We start from the raw sequence: 22,706 nt of genomic DNA, 5'->3' as shown, positions 1-22,706 counted from the left end.
AATTTTGATTCCAATAAAAAGTTTTAATAAAAATGAATTTTTTAAATACATCAAATTTAAGAATCATTTAATTGATATAATAATAAAAAATAATATAGAATCAAATATAAATAAACCAGTACAATTATTTGTATATTAATAAGAGAAAATGGTAGTCCAATTTATTTGGAATACTTTAGAAAATTTCTATTATTTACATATTCAAAACTTCACATAGTAATTCATAAAACTTATTTTCAAATTCCTTCTAATAAATTTTTGTGAAATAATTAAGAAAGATTACATCTTTTTTTTACATATTTGCTTTAAACAAAATATAAATATCTTTTTCATCATAAATTAATAGTAAAAAAAGGCAAAATGTAATAGTTTTATGGAAAACTATAGCACATATTGCCTTTCTTTCACACATTTTTCCCCCTGTAGATATCAAAACTGCAACAGATGCAATCAATTAAATAAATAAACATTAGTAAATCTATCTTCCTTTTCCTTATAAAACTAAGAAAATATTTCATTTGAAAAATTCACTATTAGTGTATATAGGCCTAATAATTTATTTATTTATTTTTACATAATTAGGAATTGCCAGCTGGTAAAAAGATATCCATCCCCAATTAACAAAAACCTCAACAGTTTATGTTAATGTTAACCCCAATTTTATGTACTTATAATTATTTATAAAATAATGACTTATATATTTGATTTGTACTTACATCTACTTGTGTCAACACATCAATAAATCCACATCCATGATTTGATGAACAACATAAAGCTCGTAAAACTCCTAACCATTCCGCACTTAAAGCATTACAATTTGCTGTCAGTTCTGCACATAACACAGATATTTCATTCAGCCTAAAATAAATTAATACAGTTATTTTTAAAATTAAATACAATGTATATATTATAATGAACAATTAAATTTTTATTTACTTACATATTTGCAAATAATTGTTAAAATGATAAAACTGAATATAAAAACAAGTCTTATAAAAACAGAAATTGTAGGTTTATAAAGTTTTATAAAAATAAAAATTTTTAGAGAAAAATTTATATGTTCTTTTAATTAAATTTTTGAGATTTGTATTCATATGTAGTTCTGCCAATATTGTACATAGACTTAACAATACTATAACAATACTATACCAATTATCATAAATTTGTAATTAAGCATGAGTACAAGTGAGTGATTGTGCATACACAAACATCTATGGCTCATTAAGGTGTTCTTGGTTCTATTCATACAATTAAAACATTCTGTTGTCATTTAAACTCTATTTTAATAGTTTAATTACTGATTTCAAAATTGCAATTCTCAAATAAATAAGGAACACAAATTTTTCAGTAAATAATACAGTGTGTCCCACTTAAAATTAGCCAAACTGAGGTGACAAAACATTAACGATGTATATTTTATAGGAAACTTTCATGAAACATTAGGAATGTAAATATTATAGAGGATATTTTAAAGGGAAAGTATCAGAGATCAATCACAGAACTATGGCACTGTGGCGCTACAATCTTTGGCTATATCTTGAGCTACTCCAATATTTTTTTTTTGTGGGTGTGTGTATTTTAGCTGGCAGCAGTGGCACTTTTGTGTGGTGTTTTTCTGAGGACTGTGTGTTGTGCTGAATCGAACTTTTTTGATATTAAATTTTTTTTTTGGTTTTTATATTTTTCAATATATTTATTTTATTTGTACAAAATAAAGAAATAATTTTTAACGATACAATAGCCACGACTGTTATTTTAAAAGTTTTCGTTAGGCTTAACATTGATGAAAATTTAATGCGAAGTGACACGCAACAGAGAAAAATTTCAACACGGGATAGGTTAATATATTTTTTTGTACATAATCGGTTGTCTGAAAAATAAGTTATCCAAACAACCCCAGTCCTCAATTAATTTGGATAAACGATACTCTACTGTAATAATAATTAAATTTTATATAAATATAAATTTTTGGGTATTTTTTTATTTTCAATTTATGACAATTTATCACAATTCATTTGGAGGGAAAATGCCATAAAATTTGTATTTTAAATATAGAATCAAAGTATATGGAGAATGTGGATAAAAATACACAGAAATTGTTTCTTTGTAATACTAAGATATTTAGCTATGTAATATATTTCTCAACAATATAAAGTTAAAACTTCAATTCATGAACAGTTTCATTCTTTGCAATTATATGAATTTTAACCTATTCCCTGGTATTCCCGACATATCTCGGTTTGCAATCTAATGACCTTGACTGGTGGACCCGAGATAGCTCGTTTCTTCATAGGAACATTTTTGAAACTAGATGCCACTGGTCGTTATAATTTTTATATTTAAAGCTAACTTCTGAAATATATATATTTTTTGTTTTTACATTTATTAATATATCTATGTTATTTGTGCAAAATAAAAAACTAATTTTAGATGATACAATAGCCACAATTATTTTTTTCAAAAACATGTAATTTTCATTAGGCTTAACAGTGACAAAAATTCAATGTGGTACAACATGCAACGAAGAAAAATGGGATGAAAATGGGAAAAATTCAACATGGGATAGGTTAATTTATATAAAAATAAAATAAAAACATAATCATACCTATCTGCATCTCTTGCATCAGATATACTATGTACTGCATTACATACAAAACTGTAGCGTGAAGAAGCATTTTCATTCAGCTGTTTAATCTGTTGCGGATCAACTTTCATTCTAAAATTGAAAGATAAATACTGATATAAAAAAATTTAAAATTTTTCTTATAACTATTAGAAGATAACAAATATTAACTCATAATACAGTTGAGTATCCATCTAGTCCATCCAGAAATTCATAATCCAGAAACACTCAAAATTAAGTAGAATTTGCAAATAGTACAATTTTCAGAATTCTAAAACATTTATACATATTCAGAATTTCTAAACCTCTTAAAGTAAATTTTTCCATTTAAGGTGAGTAATTCAACATATTCATGTGTATTTCTCTAATCTAATATATCATGTCCATTTCATGTGTGAAGTTTATAACAGTATATTAAATTTTTGTTTAAAAAGTTTTAATATAATATTTAACATCATTTCTTATATTTATGTACAATAATTAGATAAATTAATAAAATTTGTTGTTAAAGCATGATTGAAAATACTAGAGAACAAAAAAGTCACAGCACAACATTGATGGCCCAAAAAAAGTCATAATCTGGAATATCTAATGTTCAATAGTACTAGATGAAAGATGCTAAACTACAATAACATCTTAAAATTAAATTATTCATGTGTATCCATGGGAATCCATTGATTGTACACACACATACACAAAGACAATTAATATATATATTATATATATAATATATATATNTATCAGTTCGAAATGGGGTGGTTCCATAATACCCGCAGTGTTCCATAATACCACTTTCTCCTCTACAATTATTTTTTGTTACCAGCTCCAATAGTAAAATAAAATACTATTCTAAAGCTACCATGAATACACTGGGTGATCATCCCCCGTCTCCATCTAGAAATTTTACAAATCGCATCCTATTCATTATTAATGATGATGATATAATTGTATCAACACCAGTAATACTTGAATAAAAGCGGATATAGTGATAACCATTTTGAAAAAATTTCTCGCTGTTTTTGATTAATGATAAAGATATAAGATCGGCAAAATAAATAGCCCAGCATTCGATATTTATTATTCTTTTTTTACAAATATACAAGTAAATATATCAATATACTAGCAGGTAAGCCCAGCATTGCCCGAGCAAAAGATAAAAACAAACATTAAGATTATTTAGTTATATAAGTCAAATACATTCTATTATATTGTATTTGACTTATATAACTATAAAAGTTATCTTACGTAAGGATTTATCATAACAAGTAAACAATGTATTAATAACACATTTCAAAATTTTTTTACTGTAAATTGTGTACAGTAGAGGAATAAGGAATTTTTATTTAAAAATGTGTTAGATTAATCACTCGGTGTAATAAACCCTTACCTAAGATAACCTTTCTAGTTATATAAAACAAATACCATAATATAACAAACATTAAAACGAAATCATATAAAGAAATTGATTATTTTAGCCTACCATTGTCACGTTTATCGCGATACTCGGGTGTACAAAATGCCATAATTTCATTGGTCAAATAGACAGCAATTGAAAATACGATATATTAAATTATCGTATTTTTTCTAATGTTAGTTGTAATAAACTGCTTCATTCGCAGCCAAATATCAAATGGTAATCTATCAACGAATCAAATTTTGCGAAAAATATACCAAATATTTAAACTCTGCACCCTGGAAAACCAGTTTAAGCATATTTTGTGCAGGCTGGTAACCTTATATTATGTAATTTTCCTATTCAAATGCCACCACACTGTTGGTCCAATAGAAATAAAGGACTGTTGTGGAAGGGGGTTGAAGTAATTTGACTAAAAGTAATCGTTGACCACCTTCCAGAAAAGAGGATGGTCAACAACTACTAGTTAATACTAGTGCACTATTAATAATTGAAAAGTTATCTGTGTTGGATAGGTTGTTTTAGCCTCACATGTGATTGAAGTTGCTAACTTTAATGTTCAACTTCATATAAAACTCGTTTAAATAAAAAAATCTTGTAAAAATGCTAGAATAATTCTTTTTTCATGATGAGTGTTTAAATTTTGGAAACAGATTGTATAAACTGTGTGAGAAGTATGTTCTATCCAACACAGATCACATTCCTTTTATTAGATCAAAGATCAAAGAAAAGATTAAATTACAAATTATTGTTTCTATCTTAACAAAAATTATGCATGCAATAAAAGAAATTTTTAAACTAAATACAAAATAACCAAATATGCTTTTTAATCTAAAATAAAAATATTCAGATATTCAGTTATAGTTCTCAATGTTAATTCAAACAACTTTTAGAATATTTCAAGTTAAATTAATATATTAAAAAGTTTAAAAAACAATTTTAAAACTTTTTACCAAATAAACCAAAAATTTTTCATCTTGTTTTAATCTTCAAGTATCACAATTTGGACCAATTGTTGTCTTAATATTATAAATTTTATCTTAAGATTTAAAAACTTTCAAACTTTCCAGTTGTTGGCTATCAAAGCTTTTTTTTTTCAATTCCAAAAAAAAAAAATCATTTTTTAAGATAATCTATATTACTTGAAGAATTACATATTATAATATTAACATGATATAAATTCTATTTTTAAAAATTATGTATATAAAAATCAATTATAATAATTTAATCTTAAATTATTTTAATATCCAATTTATATATATGCAATAATCAAAATAACTAACCTTGGATTATTTATATAATCAATCATGTATGTTGTATTCCACAAAAGATTAAGAGCCGAAGGTTCATGTGACACATATAAAGCTTCTTCAATTTTTGGATTCACCAAACCAAATAATTCAGAATATTTTGTCTAAAAAATAAGAATATTACATCATCTTTTAAGTAAAACTAAAGGAAAAGTCAATGTAACAATGTAGTTTAGTATAAAGACTAATAAATTAATTATAATTTATGATATTAATAAGTTTAAATAAACAATAATTTATATAAAAATTCAGAAAACTTACTATTTTTAAATAATAATGTTGCTTAATACTGTTTATAATTTTCTGTTTTTACGTATAAAATTATTAAATATGTGTTAATGTCAAATTACATCTCTACAATTAACAAGGAGACATCCAAGCCTTGACATTTTGGATTTTGTTGAGATTTTAATGTCTTAACACATGCCTTCCACTAATGCACAGTAACAAAACCTGTACCAATTAGCAATAGTTTTAAGAGAAATCATTGTTTAAGCATTTCCATGAGGATTTTATATATATATAACATTCTCATATATATATATATATATGAGAATGTTTGTTTATTTGCTATACACTCCTAGGCTGTTCAATCAATTGCTAAGAAACTTGACAGTTATGTTTTACATACTTCTAACTTAGATAATGTCATACATCCCATCCAAAATATCTATTGGATTTGTGTAAATCATTCAATTTCTATCTACATTCAATTTGCTGATTTACAGGACTTTCTTAATTCTAATAAGTACTATCCAGTAGCTGAGTGCATAAAATCATCAAACTCTAGTAGTTAGTTGTGGGATCGAGTATGGCCAACAGGCTAGCCACATGGAGTTTTCCAGGTTTTCTTCACAGTAGTAACACCTAAATAGAGTCTAACTACCCAATAAAAGTCTTCCCAGGATGCATCTCCTAGACAGATTGCTCACATGTCACATTGCCGTAACCAAACCAAACTAATTCTAATGAGCAATTATTTATTGTGACATCATTACAATGTTGGGCTGCAACTTTTCATCACAATGTTCTCAATTCTTTTAGTGGTGGTCTTGCCCTTGTACATAATACTTTTCTTGTTAGCAATAGAGTTGTATTGATTATATCTAACTCCATTCANTTTAATATCCAATTTATATATATGCAATAATCAAAATAACTAACCTTGGATTATTTATATAATCAATCATGTATGTTGTATTCCACAAAAGATTAAGAGCCGAAGGTTCATGTGACACATATAAAGCTTCTTCAATTTTTGGATTCACCAAACCAAATAATTCAGAATATTTTGTCTAAAAAATAAGAATATTACATCATCTTTTAAGTAAAACTAAAGGAAAAGTCAATGTAACAATGTAGTTTAGTATAAAGACTAATAAATTAATTATAATTTATGATATTAATAAGTTTAAATAAACAATAATTTATATAAAAATTCAGAAAACTTACTATTTTTAAATAATAATGTTGCTTAATACTGTTTATAATTTTCTGTTTTTACGTATAAAATTATTAAATATGTGTTAATGTCAAATTACATCTCTACAATTAACAAGGAGACATCCAAGCCTTGACATTTTGGATTTTGTTGAGATTTTAATGTCTTAACACATGCCTTCCACTAATGCACAGTAACAAAACCTGTACCAATTAGCAATAGTTTTAAGAGAAATCATTGTTTAAGCATTTCCATGAGGATTTTATATATATATAACATTCTCATATATATATATATATATGAGAATGTTTGTTTATTTGCTATACACTCCTAGGCTGTTCAATCAATTGCTAAGAAACTTGACAGTTATGTTTTACATACTTCTAACTTAGATAATGTCATACATCCCATCCAAAATATCTATTGGATTTGTGTAAATCATTCAATTTCTATCTACATTCAATTTGCTGATTTACAGGACTTTCTTAATTCTAATAAGTACTATCCAGTAGCTGAGTGCATAAAATCATCAAACTCTAGTAGTTAGTTGTGGGATCGAGTATGGCCAACAGGCTAGCCACATGGAGTTTTCCAGGTTTTCTTCACAGTAGTAACACCTAAATAGAGTCTAACTACCCAATAAAAGTCTTCCCAGGATGCATCTCCTAGACAGATTGCTCACATGTCACATTGCCGTAACCAAACCAAACTAATTCTAATGAGCAATTATTTATTGTGACATCATTACAATGTTGGGCTGCAACTTTTCATCACAATGTTCTCAATTCTTTTAGTGGTGGTCTTGCCCTTGTACATAATACTTTTCTTGTTAGCAATAGAGTTGTATTGATTATATCTAACTCCATTCAGGGGAAAGTTTTGAATTGAAGTAATGTGATTTCCATTTCAAACCAGATGTTTGTATATAGTTAATCTAGACCTCCTACCCTTAAGCTTTCCAAATCTGATCTTGACTTCATCCTTTCTCGAAATTAAAGAAGGAATGACAGACAGACAGAAGATGACAGTCGAAATTTATAGGTCTACAATTTTTTCAAATTGCAGCCCAATAATTTTTTGATAAATGCAATATTTATAAGAACATACTTCTCACACAGTTTATACAATCTGTTTCCAAAATTTAAACACTCATCATGAAAAAAGAATTATTCTAGCATTTTTACAAGATTTTTTTATTTAAACGAGTTTTATATGAAGTTGAACATTAAAGTTAGCAACTTCAATCACATGTGAGGCTAAAACAACCTATCCAACACAGATCACTTTTCAATTATTAATAGTGCACTAGTATTAACTAGTAGTTGTTGACCATCCTCTTTTCTGGAAGGTGGTCAACGATTACTTTTAGTCAAATTACTTCAACCCCCTTCCACAACAGTCCTTTATTTCTATTGGACCAACAGTGTGGTGGCATTTGAATAGGAAAATTACATAATATAAGGTTACCAGCCTGCACAAAATATGCTTAAACTGGTTTTCCAGGGTGCAGAGTTTAAATATTTGGTCTTTTTTTTTTTTTTTTTTTTTTGAAAACTTTGATTCATTGGCAAATTCACAGCTGAATATCAAACAATAATTTATTGTTTGATATTCAGCTGTGAATGATACAATTTCTTAGAGTTAACATTAGGAAAAAATTAAATTTATTTTAAATTTTTTAAGATATCATCTTTTCAATTGGTGTCTACTTGACCAATGAAATTGTACCATTTTTTACCACTCGAATATCATGATAAACATGACAATGGTAAGCTGAAATAACCAAACTCTTTATATGGTTTTCGTTTTAATGTTTGTTGTATTATAGTATTTGACTTACATAACTACAAAGATTATCTTAAGTAAGGTTTTTTAAAAAGTGTTAGATTGGTCACTTGGTGTGATAGCACTGAGTGACTAATCTAATGCTTTTTAAAAATTTTTTATTTCTCTATGATACACAATTTAAAGAATTTTTATGGTGTTTTAGATTGGGCACTTGTGTGATAAACTCTTACAAAAGATAATAACTCTTCTTTGTAAATATAAATCAAATATTATAACATAATATAAAGGTTAGAAGTATGAAATAACCTATTAATCTTAATCTTTGCTGTTGTTATTTTTTGCTTGAGCAATGTTGTGCTCATATATCTAAAATACTATTTTTGGCCAAATATAATTTCTAATAATTCACTATATTGCACACTTCAGAAAAAATTGTGAAAAGCAAGATAAACTCATGATATCAATCTTTCTTTGTAACCTGGTACTTTACTCACTGGTCCATACAAACTTGTTATGATTAGTTTATCGAACTTTATATATAATGCACATAGAAAAGTTTAAACAATGATTTATCATTAAACTATTCTCATTGGTACAAGTTATGTTACAATGCATTAGTAGAAGGAGTGTACTAAAACATTACAATTTCAACAAAATCCAAAATCACAAGGCTTGGATGTCTCCTTGTAAGATATTTGTCTATGTCCCTTTATTTAAAAATTTCAAATAAGTATTATCTTTGAAGTTTCTAATCTTTTAGAATATGAAAGGTTATTTTAACCAATATGCTAAATTCATTTTAAAAATATGTGACAAATACAAAGCATATATATTTCAAATATTTGTATTCTTTTAAAAATGATAGCCATTTTAATTTCATTTCTTCCCCATTTACTTAAGGAGAAAAAAAAAGAAAAATTCCTTAAACTTTCGTAAAACTTGATTCTAATATTATTTATGAAAAACTATTATTATAAATTCTTACAAATTTAAACACTTTCAACTCATTACGAAACACATCATTTATATATTAAAATTCAATCAATTTATTGAATTTGATATATGTTGAAAGACATTTAATCAGAAATTCATTTTTAATATAAAATAAAGGATTAAGAATGATTAATCACTTAAATTTAGTATTAAGTGTATAATATTTTTTTCTTTCTTTACAAAAATCAATTATTAAATCATTTGAAAATTAAAATAAACTATTGAAAACAAAAATATTGAATAAATTTTGTAAACACATTAGTCAATATTAATAGAAAACTAATATATATTACTATTATTTTTTAATTCTGCTGTATCAGAAAAAGCATAAAATAAAGCAGAGGTTCCCAACTTATTTTTATCATGGAACCCTTTTATTCTTAATAAAAACATTGGAACCCTACAGATATTAATGAATTAAGGCATACTAGGTAGCCATTTTACACCAAAACCAAAACTGGAAGTAAAACTATAAAACTACAATTAAAAATCAAATCAGAATTAATTAATTAAAATTGAAATAAAATCAACTGAAAATTAAAACAATGTTCTTAAAAACAATTTAAAAATTGTTTTTTGAAATTTTTAAATTGTAAATCAAATTTATTTTTAAATTTACATTATTTGTGTGCAGTGGTGATGGAACATTTTGCTTTTAATATATACATACAGATTTAACAATTGTATTTTTATTTATATGTTAGATCCTTTTTAAGTTTATGATTTCTTTAATGATTTTATAGCTTTAGTTTATGTTTTACTGTTTTTATGGTTTCCATTTCTCTGCCAAACATTATATCATGATTTCAGTTTGTTCTGTTACTGATAAATTGGTCCCCACTGTTTATAAAGTTATAAGTAACTTTAGCACATGTATAGTCTTGGATCCAGTCCTCAAATCATCATGCAATGACTCAATCCAAGACTAGAACAATTACACCTCACACCCCAAATCTGCATTCATACATCACTTGATGCAATGGATTTTATTGTGAAACCCCAAATTTTTATTGGTGGAACCCTAGGGTTCCACAGAACACAAGTTAGGAACCCCTGGAATAATGCATTTAAAATCTTCATTTCAAAATTCAACAATTAATTATGACTTTTTAGAACTGTTTAAGATATATAAAAGAATTTATTTTATGCAATATTGCAGGAAAAAATCTTAACAGAAAGAAATATTTTGAAAAATATACTTCTAATATGAAAAAGGTTTGTTTTCATATTTTTGAAATTATAATTTATAAATAAAATTCTTTTTCTGTAAAAAATAACTTTTTATAAAATTAATAATCTAAGCTTTATCAATTTTAATATAAAAAATTTTATCTAATTACCCTTAGGAAAGAGCAACATGCATATAAATCATAAAGGTAGCAAAGAATACATCTTTCCGCAGAACTGCAATCAGCAGGATCAGAAACATGCTTTGTGATTTTGCATAAACTGTAATTAGAAACTGGCAATTAATTAATAAACTATTCAATTCTTAATTACATAAATACTAAAATAAAAAAGTCTATATAAATTTATAAATAGTTGTTAAATCAAAAACCTAAAAATAGTAATTTATTTTCAATTAATAAAATTTACATTATTTTAATATGAGTTTTTAAAATTTATATTAATCAATACTAATAAAGATTAAATAAAAAATGAATATAAAGATATATAGTATTTCACAATAACTATTTAATTTCTATTTGGTATCATGTAAAGTTGAATCAAAAATTAAAACATCCTTATCACAAATATACTATACAGTGGGTGATTGGTTAATGAACAGTTCGAACTGCAAACAAATTGGACAACGAACACTTTTGTGAAAGATTTTATGTTCAGATAATGAACACAGGAAGCGATGCTGCGTTTAAGATTTGTAAAACTATTTTAATGGCAATTTATACTTTGTACAAACATTTTAATGGCATCTATACATGGTTTATGGAACAAAACTTTTACAGTTATATACATAACTTTTTTTGCACTAGTTAATTTCTGTTCTCTGAAATTTTTGTAAGTGCTTTTCTGAACTTTTTATTTAAAAAATTGATAATATTATGGAATCTAAAAAGAGTGGAGTGTCAAGAACTGTGTTCACTATAAAAACTAAGCAAGAGCTAATAGCCAAGGTAGAGAGAGTACGAGTAAAAAAATCTGATATTGTAGGCAGATGACTTCAATAGGTCTACAGTAGATACAATCTTAGCTGAGAAAGATATAATAAAAAAGATTCAAGCAAATAAAGGAGTAACGAAAATCAAATCTGAGAAGCAAAGATGTGCCATCCATGAAAAAATGGAAAAACTGCTTTTAGTTTCTTACTAAATGTAAATAAACATAGTAAGAAAGTATATAATTTTTTATTTATTTTTTGGGGTCTCCAGAACAAATTAATCAAATTCCCACAAAAATCTCTGGTAAATCAATAATCGGTTAATGAACAATTTGGATAGTGAACATAGTCTTGGAACATTAACTGATCACCCACTGCATTTTGTTCGCTATTTTTAACAAATTTAAATTGTATTTAATTAAAAAATATATTATGATTTTCATAAATTTTTTATCATATTTGATTATTCTTATATTTATTCTGACAGCTATTTAGCAATAAACAATATGGGTTGAAAATTATAAACCTTTAGTCTGAAGATGACATTTTTTCAAACTTTGAAGAAAATTTACAAACAACAACAGATGAGAGAAAAATGAATTTCAAAACTTTGACTTGTGTATCAATATAATAAATAAATCCATAATAAGAAACAAAAGGAATAGAAACTGATGATGAAAATTAGAAAAATCTGATAATCTTATGTACTGTACCTAAGTTCAGTCACTAAACAGGAATGAAACAATATAATATAGCTAACTAAAATGTATTTAATGTATTTGGAAAAAACTAATGAAAATCTAGTAAAAAGAAATTTTTAACAAAGGAAATTTTAAAAAAAGTTCTTTTTTGACTTTTTAAATATTTATCAGAGCTGGATGAAGTATTCTATTTATTTAATAACAGAACAAAATGGAAGTTGATTTGGTTCATTTGTTGCTAAATAGATGATAGGAAGAATATAAAAGAATCAAATATATTAATTACAGAAATAAAAATTTGTGCATCTCAAAGTAAACTATTAATGGTTTAAACTTACCCTTCAAACAAAGCACATGTTTGTTCTTGAGAAACTAATAAACAACAGTGATATTTGTATAGTACACCAACAATAAAAAGACCAAGTGAAGTAGCATAAGATCCAGCTACTATTGAACCTTTTTGAGATAACTGATTCTCTACTTCAACTAATTCTCTGAGAAGCTAAATATAAAAAATTATTCATATTACAAAAATTACATTATTATTTTTGATTTGTTTTAATTCTATCAAAATAAAAATATTTTAACTAAATTTTCATTTTTTTTCCTATTAACATTTAAATTTAATAAACTCATTTCCAAATTGACAAAGTTACTCACACTACAGTGAACAGATTAATTAATAACCTGCCAAAAATTTTTCTATTGGCATGCAGCCATTGGTTTCCTGTTTGATACAAGGTGTCCAAAAAGTTACAGTGTAGTAAAAAAGATTTAAGTTAATGAAGATAATAAATGGTGGTTCCTTTTTTGGGAGGACTTTGTCTTCAGATATTTAAGATTTAAGTTAAGTTTTAATAAAAGTGAAGTTTTATGTATGATATTCAGTTTCTCTTTCAACAAATGCTGGAAATATCCCCCAGAGACCCCAAAATCCAGGAGAGAGATCCAGAGACCTAGCAGGCCAGATTCATTAAGAGATTTTGTCTGACAAAAAAGTTTTCCAAAAACCAGAATGTCTATTAGCAAGCAGTAATGTCACCTACTTCAAAGTGGAAATGTGATACATACATCTTAAAGATCTTGTGTGCAATGTCGTATGTATAACTTTAATGTCAATACAAATTTCTCACTGCACAGTAACTTTTTGGACACCTTGTGTAAATGCGTTGAGCTCAGGAAATTACAGTGAAGATTAGATATAGTTTTTCTTTTTTTACTTTTACAGAGCACTTTTGTAGATTTTATTTGATTATCTTGTACATTTACTTTCATTTAAATCAATAAATACAAAGTAAGCTATGTATAATATCAATTTCTTTTAGTTTCAGTTTAATTACTGAAATTGTGCCGATACACATTTGAATTCTGTAGCTATAATGTGTAATATGTGTAAACATAGTAAACTTCAAAAAATATTTTTAGGTTGTTTTCAGCATTACAAAGTCAAATTTTATGTTGTCATAGTATTACAAATCAATTTATCACAAAATAAATTGATATTTATATTACTTAACAAACTAACTAAATAGTTTAATCTTTATAATTAGTTTTTTTATTAAGTTTATTCTAAATTAAAATATTAAATTAAATAATATTAAAAATACTAAATAATAATTACCTGAATTGTAAATTCAATTAATCCATGAATGTTTAGGGCAGTTTCCATCAATTCAAATAGAAAAGAAATGTATTCCACAAGTGGCAAATAACTGGAATTTCCAAGTGCAAAAGAATTCAACATTTCAACAACTGAAGAAGCACAAGATAATGTGACTACATGTTGATCAAAATATGAAAGACTTTGAAATCGTGCTACTACAGAATCGAAACTGAAACCTTCTTTAGCATGTTTTTTAATTTTAGCACCATCTGCAATATCCATGCACGTTTTCTTGCTAAAGAGTTTCATGATTTCTTTAGTCACCTTTTTTACGACGTGACGAGCTTCGTCTCTTGCTTTTCCAACTCCAAATAGTAAAATATGCCGTTGATTGCAATCGTGATACGAAGATTCGTCTTGAGGCAATGGGAAATGGGTAGTGTAGAGAAGATGACGAAATGTACTATTCACTGTGGTCGACCCACCACCATTGCTACTGCTGCTACTGCTTCCAATACCACCAAGGACGCCATCTCCAACACTTGGACAACTAGGAACAAGAGGAGGATGGGCCAAGGGGGTGGAGGCATTTAAGGGATTCATGTCATCTTTGTCTGATCCCACGGAATCTGGAAGAAGAATGTCTAGTAGTCCAAGCATAAGAAAAAAAAGAGTTTTAGTATTTGGACACTGAGGAATTCGGGTACAACACTATATACCTATTTCCCTATAGCATGCAATTTAAGGTATAAAGGAATGGGGTCCAAATCTTCAATCATGCAGCAATTTCAAAAAAATAACATGCACCATCAACCTAAACTCCCAATTTGTAATAAGTAGTTCATGCCCATGCATGAAAATAGTGAATAGGATCAAATAATAATAATAATAATAACAATAATAGTAATAATAATAAAATACAAAATTATTAATTTTATGTATCATAATTTTATCATCAATTAAAACTTTATTTTTTATAATCATAAATAATTTTGAAAATAAAATATTTGATAAATTTATAACAACAACAACAATAATAATAATAATAATAAGTGTTGCAAAATAATTTAATCAAGTTTTCTTGCAAAATTTTAGAATTATAAAAGATTTTTTGAAGAAATTATTTACGATTATGAGATTTATAAGTTTAGAATATGATGACAATAATAATCTGAACATAACAGTTACAAACATTATGACTTTTAAGTTTTAAAGCGATCTAACCAAACAACTTTTTTTCAATTAAAACAGTTTTCTGTACAAAATAAATAATGAGAAATAAATATTTAATTGAAAAAAAAGTCTGATAAAGCAAATTTAAAAATTAGAAATCCTAACAAACATAATTATTGTGTTTTTACTTTTATCATTATATTCTAAGCATAAATGATATCATTTTAAACAAGTTGTTTTTGTCAGCAAACATAGTAAAGAGAATCAATTTTTGCTGTAATTTATTGTTCATGTTTAAATTGACAGTTCTTGAATAATAAATAATATCTTCAAAAGCATTTCATAAACTTAGAAATTATGCAAGAAAAGATCTGCTAAATTATTTTTGCAAAATTCTATATATTGATATATTTATTTAGAGCTAGCTATCAAATTATCATTAAACTTCTTTTAATTTTCACTTTTTGGTAACAATTTGCTTAATACATTTTTGAATTATAAAATCTATTCATGTAAGATATAGCAATTATTATTTAATAGATTTCCTATTCAAAAATTTTCTTTAATACTAATAACCTTTTTTTTTTTTTTTNATATGTCACGAATAAAACAGGACAGGTAAATGGGTTTATTTGAAGATCCGTTTGTCAAAATTTGATTTTACAATGTTTGCATTTCCAACTTCCCAATGAGCAACACATGCACAAATCTCACACTCTTGCCTGTTTGTAGAAAAAGTGTCACCATTTTGTATTTTATTTTGACTCAGTTCTTGGTCCCTGACTACTTTCAAGTTTAGTTTTTTTTATGTGCGCATAATTTGGGCATCTAATACTCTGTGCCAAATTGCAACTCCTGACATGTACTTCTTCATGCCTCCTAGGTGTCCAGCTGTTGATGGCATTGCGATTTTATAAACAAGACATAGTCTTGTTTATAATTGTCAATAATAAGCTATGCATAAAAATTCAATAACACTCAAATTAAATAATTACAAAGTTTTACCTCATGTTTAATTGATTCAGGTCGATGATCAGGAGGTTCAAACATAGGCAATGGTTCTGGAGGTCTACTTGAATCATTCAAGCCAGCAATACTTAAACTAGTCATTCCAATATATCCAGCACTACCTGGAGCAGGAGAAAGTCCACGAGAAGGATCATGCATAAATCCTGTAAGGGATGGTTCATGCATAAAGAGAGGCTTGTTTACAGTTTGAATATTATTTGGAACTGTTGCTACTTGTTGATTTGTTGTACTAGAAAAACTACCCCTTGAAACCAATTTACACATATAAGCATCATGAGAAAAAACATCATGGCGAATCAATTCAGCAAACAGCAGATTTGTAGGGATTATTTTACTTATATCTTTGTTTTAAGTAAGCTGCAGCTGTGACTTAATTAAAAATAACAATTTTTTAAATTTACAATAGCAATAATTTATAGATTTAACCATAAAGTTATCTATACAATCAGTTAAATCAATACAAATCTAAAATAAATCAACACAAAAAAATATACTCTCTACAACACCATTTCTAAGCTCTTCTACAAATTCATTACTGCATCATTATTGTATTTTTGAAGACACTTATTTAAATTGTCTCCAAAAATAGTCCAAATTTTAATTAAATTCAATATATGAAGTATTATCAATGAATATAATTGAAGTGACAACAAATAAACAGATAAAATAAAGTTTGCTTGTGCACAAATAATAACAACTTTACTATAACTTGCTTTCTCCAATTGATAACTTATTCTATATGTTAATTATAAGATGCAATAAACTGTAAAAATGTATCTTGATTTCAGAGACATTAAAATGTGAAAAAATGCACTATAGAATCAAAGATATGTAGTAGATAATTTTATAAAAAAATTCAATTAAAACCTTCAATTAAATATGATATAGTATGTCTGTATAACAATTGGACTTATTTGAAAAAGATATATTATTAAATGCATTAACTGAAAGAAGATGAAAGCTAATTCCATAACAAGAATCAAGTATACAGGTGTCCCTTGATAGTATGACGTTTTGTAATCCAACATGCTCAGTAGTCCGATGCATCTCCCGTCAAGGTACCCGTCCCCATTACGTGTCTGCTTGCACAGAAACACGTCGTGATGCGAGTCTCCCCACCAATTCTTACACGACGACACACATTTCGTGTGTTTTCCGTGAGCAGTTCTGTTCGAACAGTTTGAGTAGGTAATATTGTAGGTAATATTGTATTGGAGTAGGTAATATTCTGTAATCCGACATCCCTTTGGTCCTGGATTACAGAATATTACCTACTCCAATACAATATTACCTACTCAAACTGTTCGAACAGAACTGCTCACGGAAAACACACGAAATGTGTGTCGTCGTGTAAGAATTGGTGGGGAGACTCGCATCACGACATGTTTCTGTGCAAGCAGACACGTAATGGGGACGGGTACCTTGACGGGAGATGCATCGGACTACTGAGCATGTTGGATTACAAAACGTCATACTATCAAGGGACACCTGTATACTTGATTCTTGTTATGGAATTAGCTTTCATCTTCTTTCAGTTAATGCATTTAATAATATATCTTTTTCAAATAAGTCCAATTGTTATACAGACATACTATATCATATTTAATTGAAGGTTTTAATTGAATTTTTTATCTGTTGGATTATCAAGGGACAGCTGTATTTTTTATTTAAATTAATCATTAGTAAAATATAATCCAGTTTTCTCTTTACAAACTATCCTCCTTTCATAAAACAATTATTATTTCCTCTGTAGATTTTAAAGAAAGAGCACTTTTAAAATGTTCAATCTAAAATCAACCTCAAATTCAACTGGTTAAAATCACACAACACATTTTCAAAACTATAAATATAAAAAAAATTCTTTCAGAAAATTAAAATAACAATAAAAATTTTAAATGTTATTTTAAAATATTTTTGACATAGAAAAATGTTATTAAAAATAATAAACCTTAAAAAACTTTTTTAAAATAAAAAAGATTAATTAAACACTACATCTTTTTTATTTTCTAAAAATAAATTTGTATGTTTTTACATTTTCAACTGAATTTTGAAAATAATTTTAGAATGAATGTTTAAAAATATTTTAACTTCTTAAGATTAATCTAGAATTTATAAATATGTTGTATTCTAATAATGAAGCTAAACTGTTTTGAAAATATTAACAAACTAAAATTATTTAATTTCTGAAAAGGCTGCTTATCAATTTAATAAATCTATTCCACTGTAAATTGCTACTTGAATCTAAAAATAGATATATCACTATATTACATGAATAGATTACTTCATAATTTGTTCTGTCAAAAAGTTAAACTTATTACAGAATTCAAATTTAATTACAATTTATTAAAAAATCTCACTCTTATATTATATAAATAATAATGATATTTGAATTATATTTAAATCTAACATATTTCTTTATAATTATCTAAGACTTTAATCTAAAAAATAACTGTTAATTCTATATTTCATGCAATGTGCAATAACCATTCACCATATAGCATGCATAATCCATTTTTGTTAAAATGAAAAAACTAAGATTCATATAATTGAATTATTATATTTAATTTTATATTAACAATTATTTCAATATATATTTGCAAATATTAAATTTAAAATAATTGAATGATTTCAATGATTTTATTTATCCAAAGAATCTTCTGTGTATAGTTTTTAATAAATTATTTTCTGTATTGTCTTACCATGTGCTAAAAGAAACAGCAACGTTTGTTAGAAAAAGAATGCATTTACTAAAGAATGTTATTGTAATATATCAAAGTTAGAAAATTTAAAATGTATGCAGTGTTTAATAGATATATGATTAACTATGGCTACCTACCGGGTTGATCTGTCATATTTTGCTGACCTTCTTTAATATTTTGTAACAATTTATCTAAATCAGCATCAATACGTGCATCATCCATATCCATATGAGCATCCCAAGGTATCTATTTAATATATAAAATACATAAAAGATACTATAAAAAAAAAAAAACTATAAATTTTATTAAGCTGCATTAGAAAATAAGGATATCAATAAAACAAAACAATGGCAAATCAATTTCTTTTATAGAGTATATGAAGAGAATAAAAATTTATCTGTATATACAGGTATCCCTTGCTTAATGTAGGATTTAATTAATGCATGAAATTAAATGCAGCAATCTCTTCATACAGGTGGCAGAAGTTTTAATTAACAGCCATTTTTACTTAACATAGATATGTTTTTCTCAGCAAATAAGATGTTGGTAAATTTGCTATTTTCATCTGGAAGGTTTAATTACAATAGCTGTGAAATTTAACACATTACTGCTAATGTGATATTGTTTTCTTTGTTCAGAAGCTTATTTTAAAACTTCAGTACAAATTTTTTTTAATATAAATTAAATCAAAGTGTCTGCAGATAAAATGCATATCAGACATATTATGTATGCTTTTTAAGTTTCATAAAGGATATAATGCTATACAAACAGTAAAAACTACTCATAGTGTATATGGGAAAGATGGGCACATCAAATGTAGTTTTGAAAGTTTCGTTTGGAAATTTTGAACTAAAGGATACAAAATGTATGAGACACCCAAAATCCATTGATGAAGAGAAATTTCAGGAAGAAGTTGTTAATAATCAACAAATAACAACTCATGAATTTGCAAAAAATCTTAGCAAGTCAGCAAAATGATGATTGTGTTCTGTATGCATTAAGTGAAAAAAACAAACTGGATCAGGTATAATTTTGTCTGAAGAAGGTTGGCAGCTCTAAGGTTTCAGTTTATTTTTAAATTAGTTACTCATTTTTATTGCAGAATAGTTTTCTTATGAATGACAAAATTAAAATTAAAATATTTGTTATTAACCAAAAATTTCTTCTAGCAGGTGGTGATTATTCAAATACCATGTTAATGTACTAATTGATAATGTACCACTGTGTTTGAGTATTTGATTAATGTGATTTTGATATATGTAGTAGCATCGAGAGATCAATTAATCGCATTAATCAAGGGATACCTGTACTCTAAAAAAGAAAACTGCATGTATCTTACAAGAACTAGAATACACATTTAAAGGCTTTCAAGGTAATCTATGTACAAATTGATAATGTTCAGGAGTATATAATTTATTATAATGAATGATCTATGACTCTGGAACATTATTTGTAAATTCCCCCCTCTTTTACAAAATACAATATAGCCAATTTTTGAAGTCTGAAATATGAAATAAAAAAAGAATTGATATATATATATATATATATGTATACACACCTATATATGCGGTCGTATATAAAGTTATATTAAGCTAGCTGCAGATGGATATTGTATTCACCCTGGGATCCAGGGTCGGTTGCGGGGCTGTTGTGTATTTGTGTGTTGAATTGAATAGAGGAACGACATAACTTATAGCCAGTGTTAAAATGGAGGTAGCCGGAGTACAGTAGTAAATTATCCTTTTATAAATTTGTTAGCGCTGAGCTCGTTTTACTAATGAGTCGAGCACTCATTCGTCTTGGATTACCTAGTTAGTGCCACAATGACACTTGACTTCTAACCTTGCCTGTGTTGTTTAATAAAGAGAATGACTAGCGAGCATTTATTCCTTCGCTTCCTCAATTGCCGGAATTAATGTTCGGAATTTACTTCTCGGGCTATTTATCTTCTTTATCTTCTTACTCGCTAGTTAAATAAGAGGTTCTCGACCTCTCGACCTGTCCGAAACGTCCACCGAAGAGTCGAGATTCCAAGAGGATGGAAGGAACGAGGATGACGAGGTCCTGGCACGTTTTGTCGAATATGTCNAAATTTTATTTATCAAAGAAAATACTACGTGTTCAGTCCTAGGGTCAGAGTCCGCTTCCTAGAACGATTGTGGGTGGTACTGTCACCACCTGATTCGGTGGGGTGAGATGCGCCACCCCTTTAAACGACGTGACAGTGGGTTAGTCTGCATAGCTCTCATACTCGTGTTGTAGTTTAGCATCAAATCAGGTTAAATGGCTAGCTTAAAAAGGAAAGCATTAACATTAGACTGCAAAGTAGAAATAATTAAAGCAGTTGAAAGTGGAAGAAAAAAGGCAGATGTATGCAGAGACTTTGGTTTAGCAAATTCTACAGGTCTCGTAAAACTTCATCGGAAATAATAAACAAAATCTACGACTTAGAAAATGACATTGATAAATGAATTTTAGGTGAAAAATGCCTACAATCTAAAATAACTGACTTTTTTGAAATTTTTAATTACATTGTTGTAAATTTAGACATAATAATGTAAATAAAGTTGATTTAAATATTTAGTTTGCACTTTTATACATACAATATTAAATTAGATGAATTTTATAATAGATTCTTAAACAGACTTGATACTTTTATGGGACTGTATATATATGTAATAAAAATTGTAATATTATAAAGTTGTAAAAATAAAAATATAAAAATATTACATATAAAAGTAATTTTTAATATTTATGAATAATAAATTGAATATATATTCATTGTGAAATTTTTATTAAATTAATTTATAAACAATTATATATATACACAGCTTTCTCAACAGATAGACTAAACCATATCAATTCATGAAACCACCCAAATTTTTTCTGAGCATAATCCTTTTTATTTCACTAACATTTTCAATCTATTTTCAATATAGGTCTTCCACAGGTTTTAGAATACAATATAAATGTTCCAAAATAGTTTTTTCAGTTTGTTATATAAGCAAACTGAAAAAAATCCTAAAGGGATCAAAAGTGATCTGCCTTTGTCAATCTCATTATTCTGAATGAAAACTAAAAACTGGATAAAATTCAGTTTTCAAAAAGTAAAATAGTTCATGTGAAGGATAAGATACTAACAATGTTTTTCAACAGGATTAACACCTAAAGTAAATCTGACATCAGAATTAAAACTAAAAACAATTAGTTTCCTTGAATGGCCATCTAAATTTTTAGGTTTGTAGTACATTAAGTATTTATAATAGTGAGGTTAAATTTCAAAAAATAAGGAGAAAAGATTTTACAAAATTATATCAATAATGAGAAAATATTTTGATACGTTGACTACTTTAGCAGACTGATATTAAAAAATACTCAAATTAAAACAAATTTCTAACAGCTATTAACTGTAGTGTAATAAAATATTTTTCACTGGTTCAAATCAATATCTTGAGTCACAGCTTTATTGATAATACTCTATTAAAGTTATTCAAAGAAATAAAAATACCAGTAAACATTTTTGGTTTTATTATTCAAAGTATTTTCAGATCATATATTTGAAACAAATTCGAAACCAGAACATTTTACATTTAAATTTGTTTCTGATACTGATCTGAAGATTTCTTTTTATTAGAGTGAACTTATTTTTGAACCTGTTATTGTAGCAATATTTTTTAATAAAATCAATTATTCATATAAATGACAAAAAATATGATAAATTTTGTATTAAACTAAGTACATGATAAATATTTTGTGTGAAAAAATTTATACTGTATATAAAATTTTTAAATAAAATAATAAAAAAAAAAAAAT

General features: G+C 26.6%; 1 protein-coding gene across 1 annotated transcript in view; it reads right to left on the bottom strand.

Moving 5' to 3' along the window:
• LOC111623468 (mediator of RNA polymerase II transcription subunit 12-like protein) overlaps positions 1–22,706 on the bottom strand; it is a 186,218-nt gene that overhangs the window by 80,856 nt on the left and 82,656 nt on the right. The window contains exons 18-24 of the mRNA XM_023366052.1: positions 19,031–19,139; positions 14,011–14,636; positions 12,728–12,891; positions 10,910–11,018; positions 6,512–6,642; positions 2,606–2,716; positions 717–858 (exon numbers count right to left, since the gene is read on the bottom strand). Coding sequence (XP_023221820.1) covers positions 717–858; positions 2,606–2,716; positions 6,512–6,642; positions 10,910–11,018; positions 12,728–12,891; positions 14,011–14,636; positions 19,031–19,139 — 1,392 coding nt within the window. The remainder of the gene's footprint in view (positions 1–716; positions 859–2,605; positions 2,717–6,511; positions 6,643–10,909; positions 11,019–12,727; positions 12,892–14,010; positions 14,637–19,030; positions 19,140–22,706) is intronic.

This window comes from Centruroides sculpturatus, unplaced genomic scaffold (assembly GCF_000671375.1).
Source record: "Centruroides sculpturatus isolate CEXI.00-Female unplaced genomic scaffold, Cexi_2.0 scaffold115, whole genome shotgun sequence".
Lineage (NCBI taxonomy): Eukaryota > Metazoa > Arthropoda > Arachnida > Scorpiones > Buthidae > Centruroides > Centruroides sculpturatus.
The sequence above is the reverse complement of the archived record's forward strand: the minus strand, read 5'-3'. Positions and strand labels throughout refer to the sequence as shown.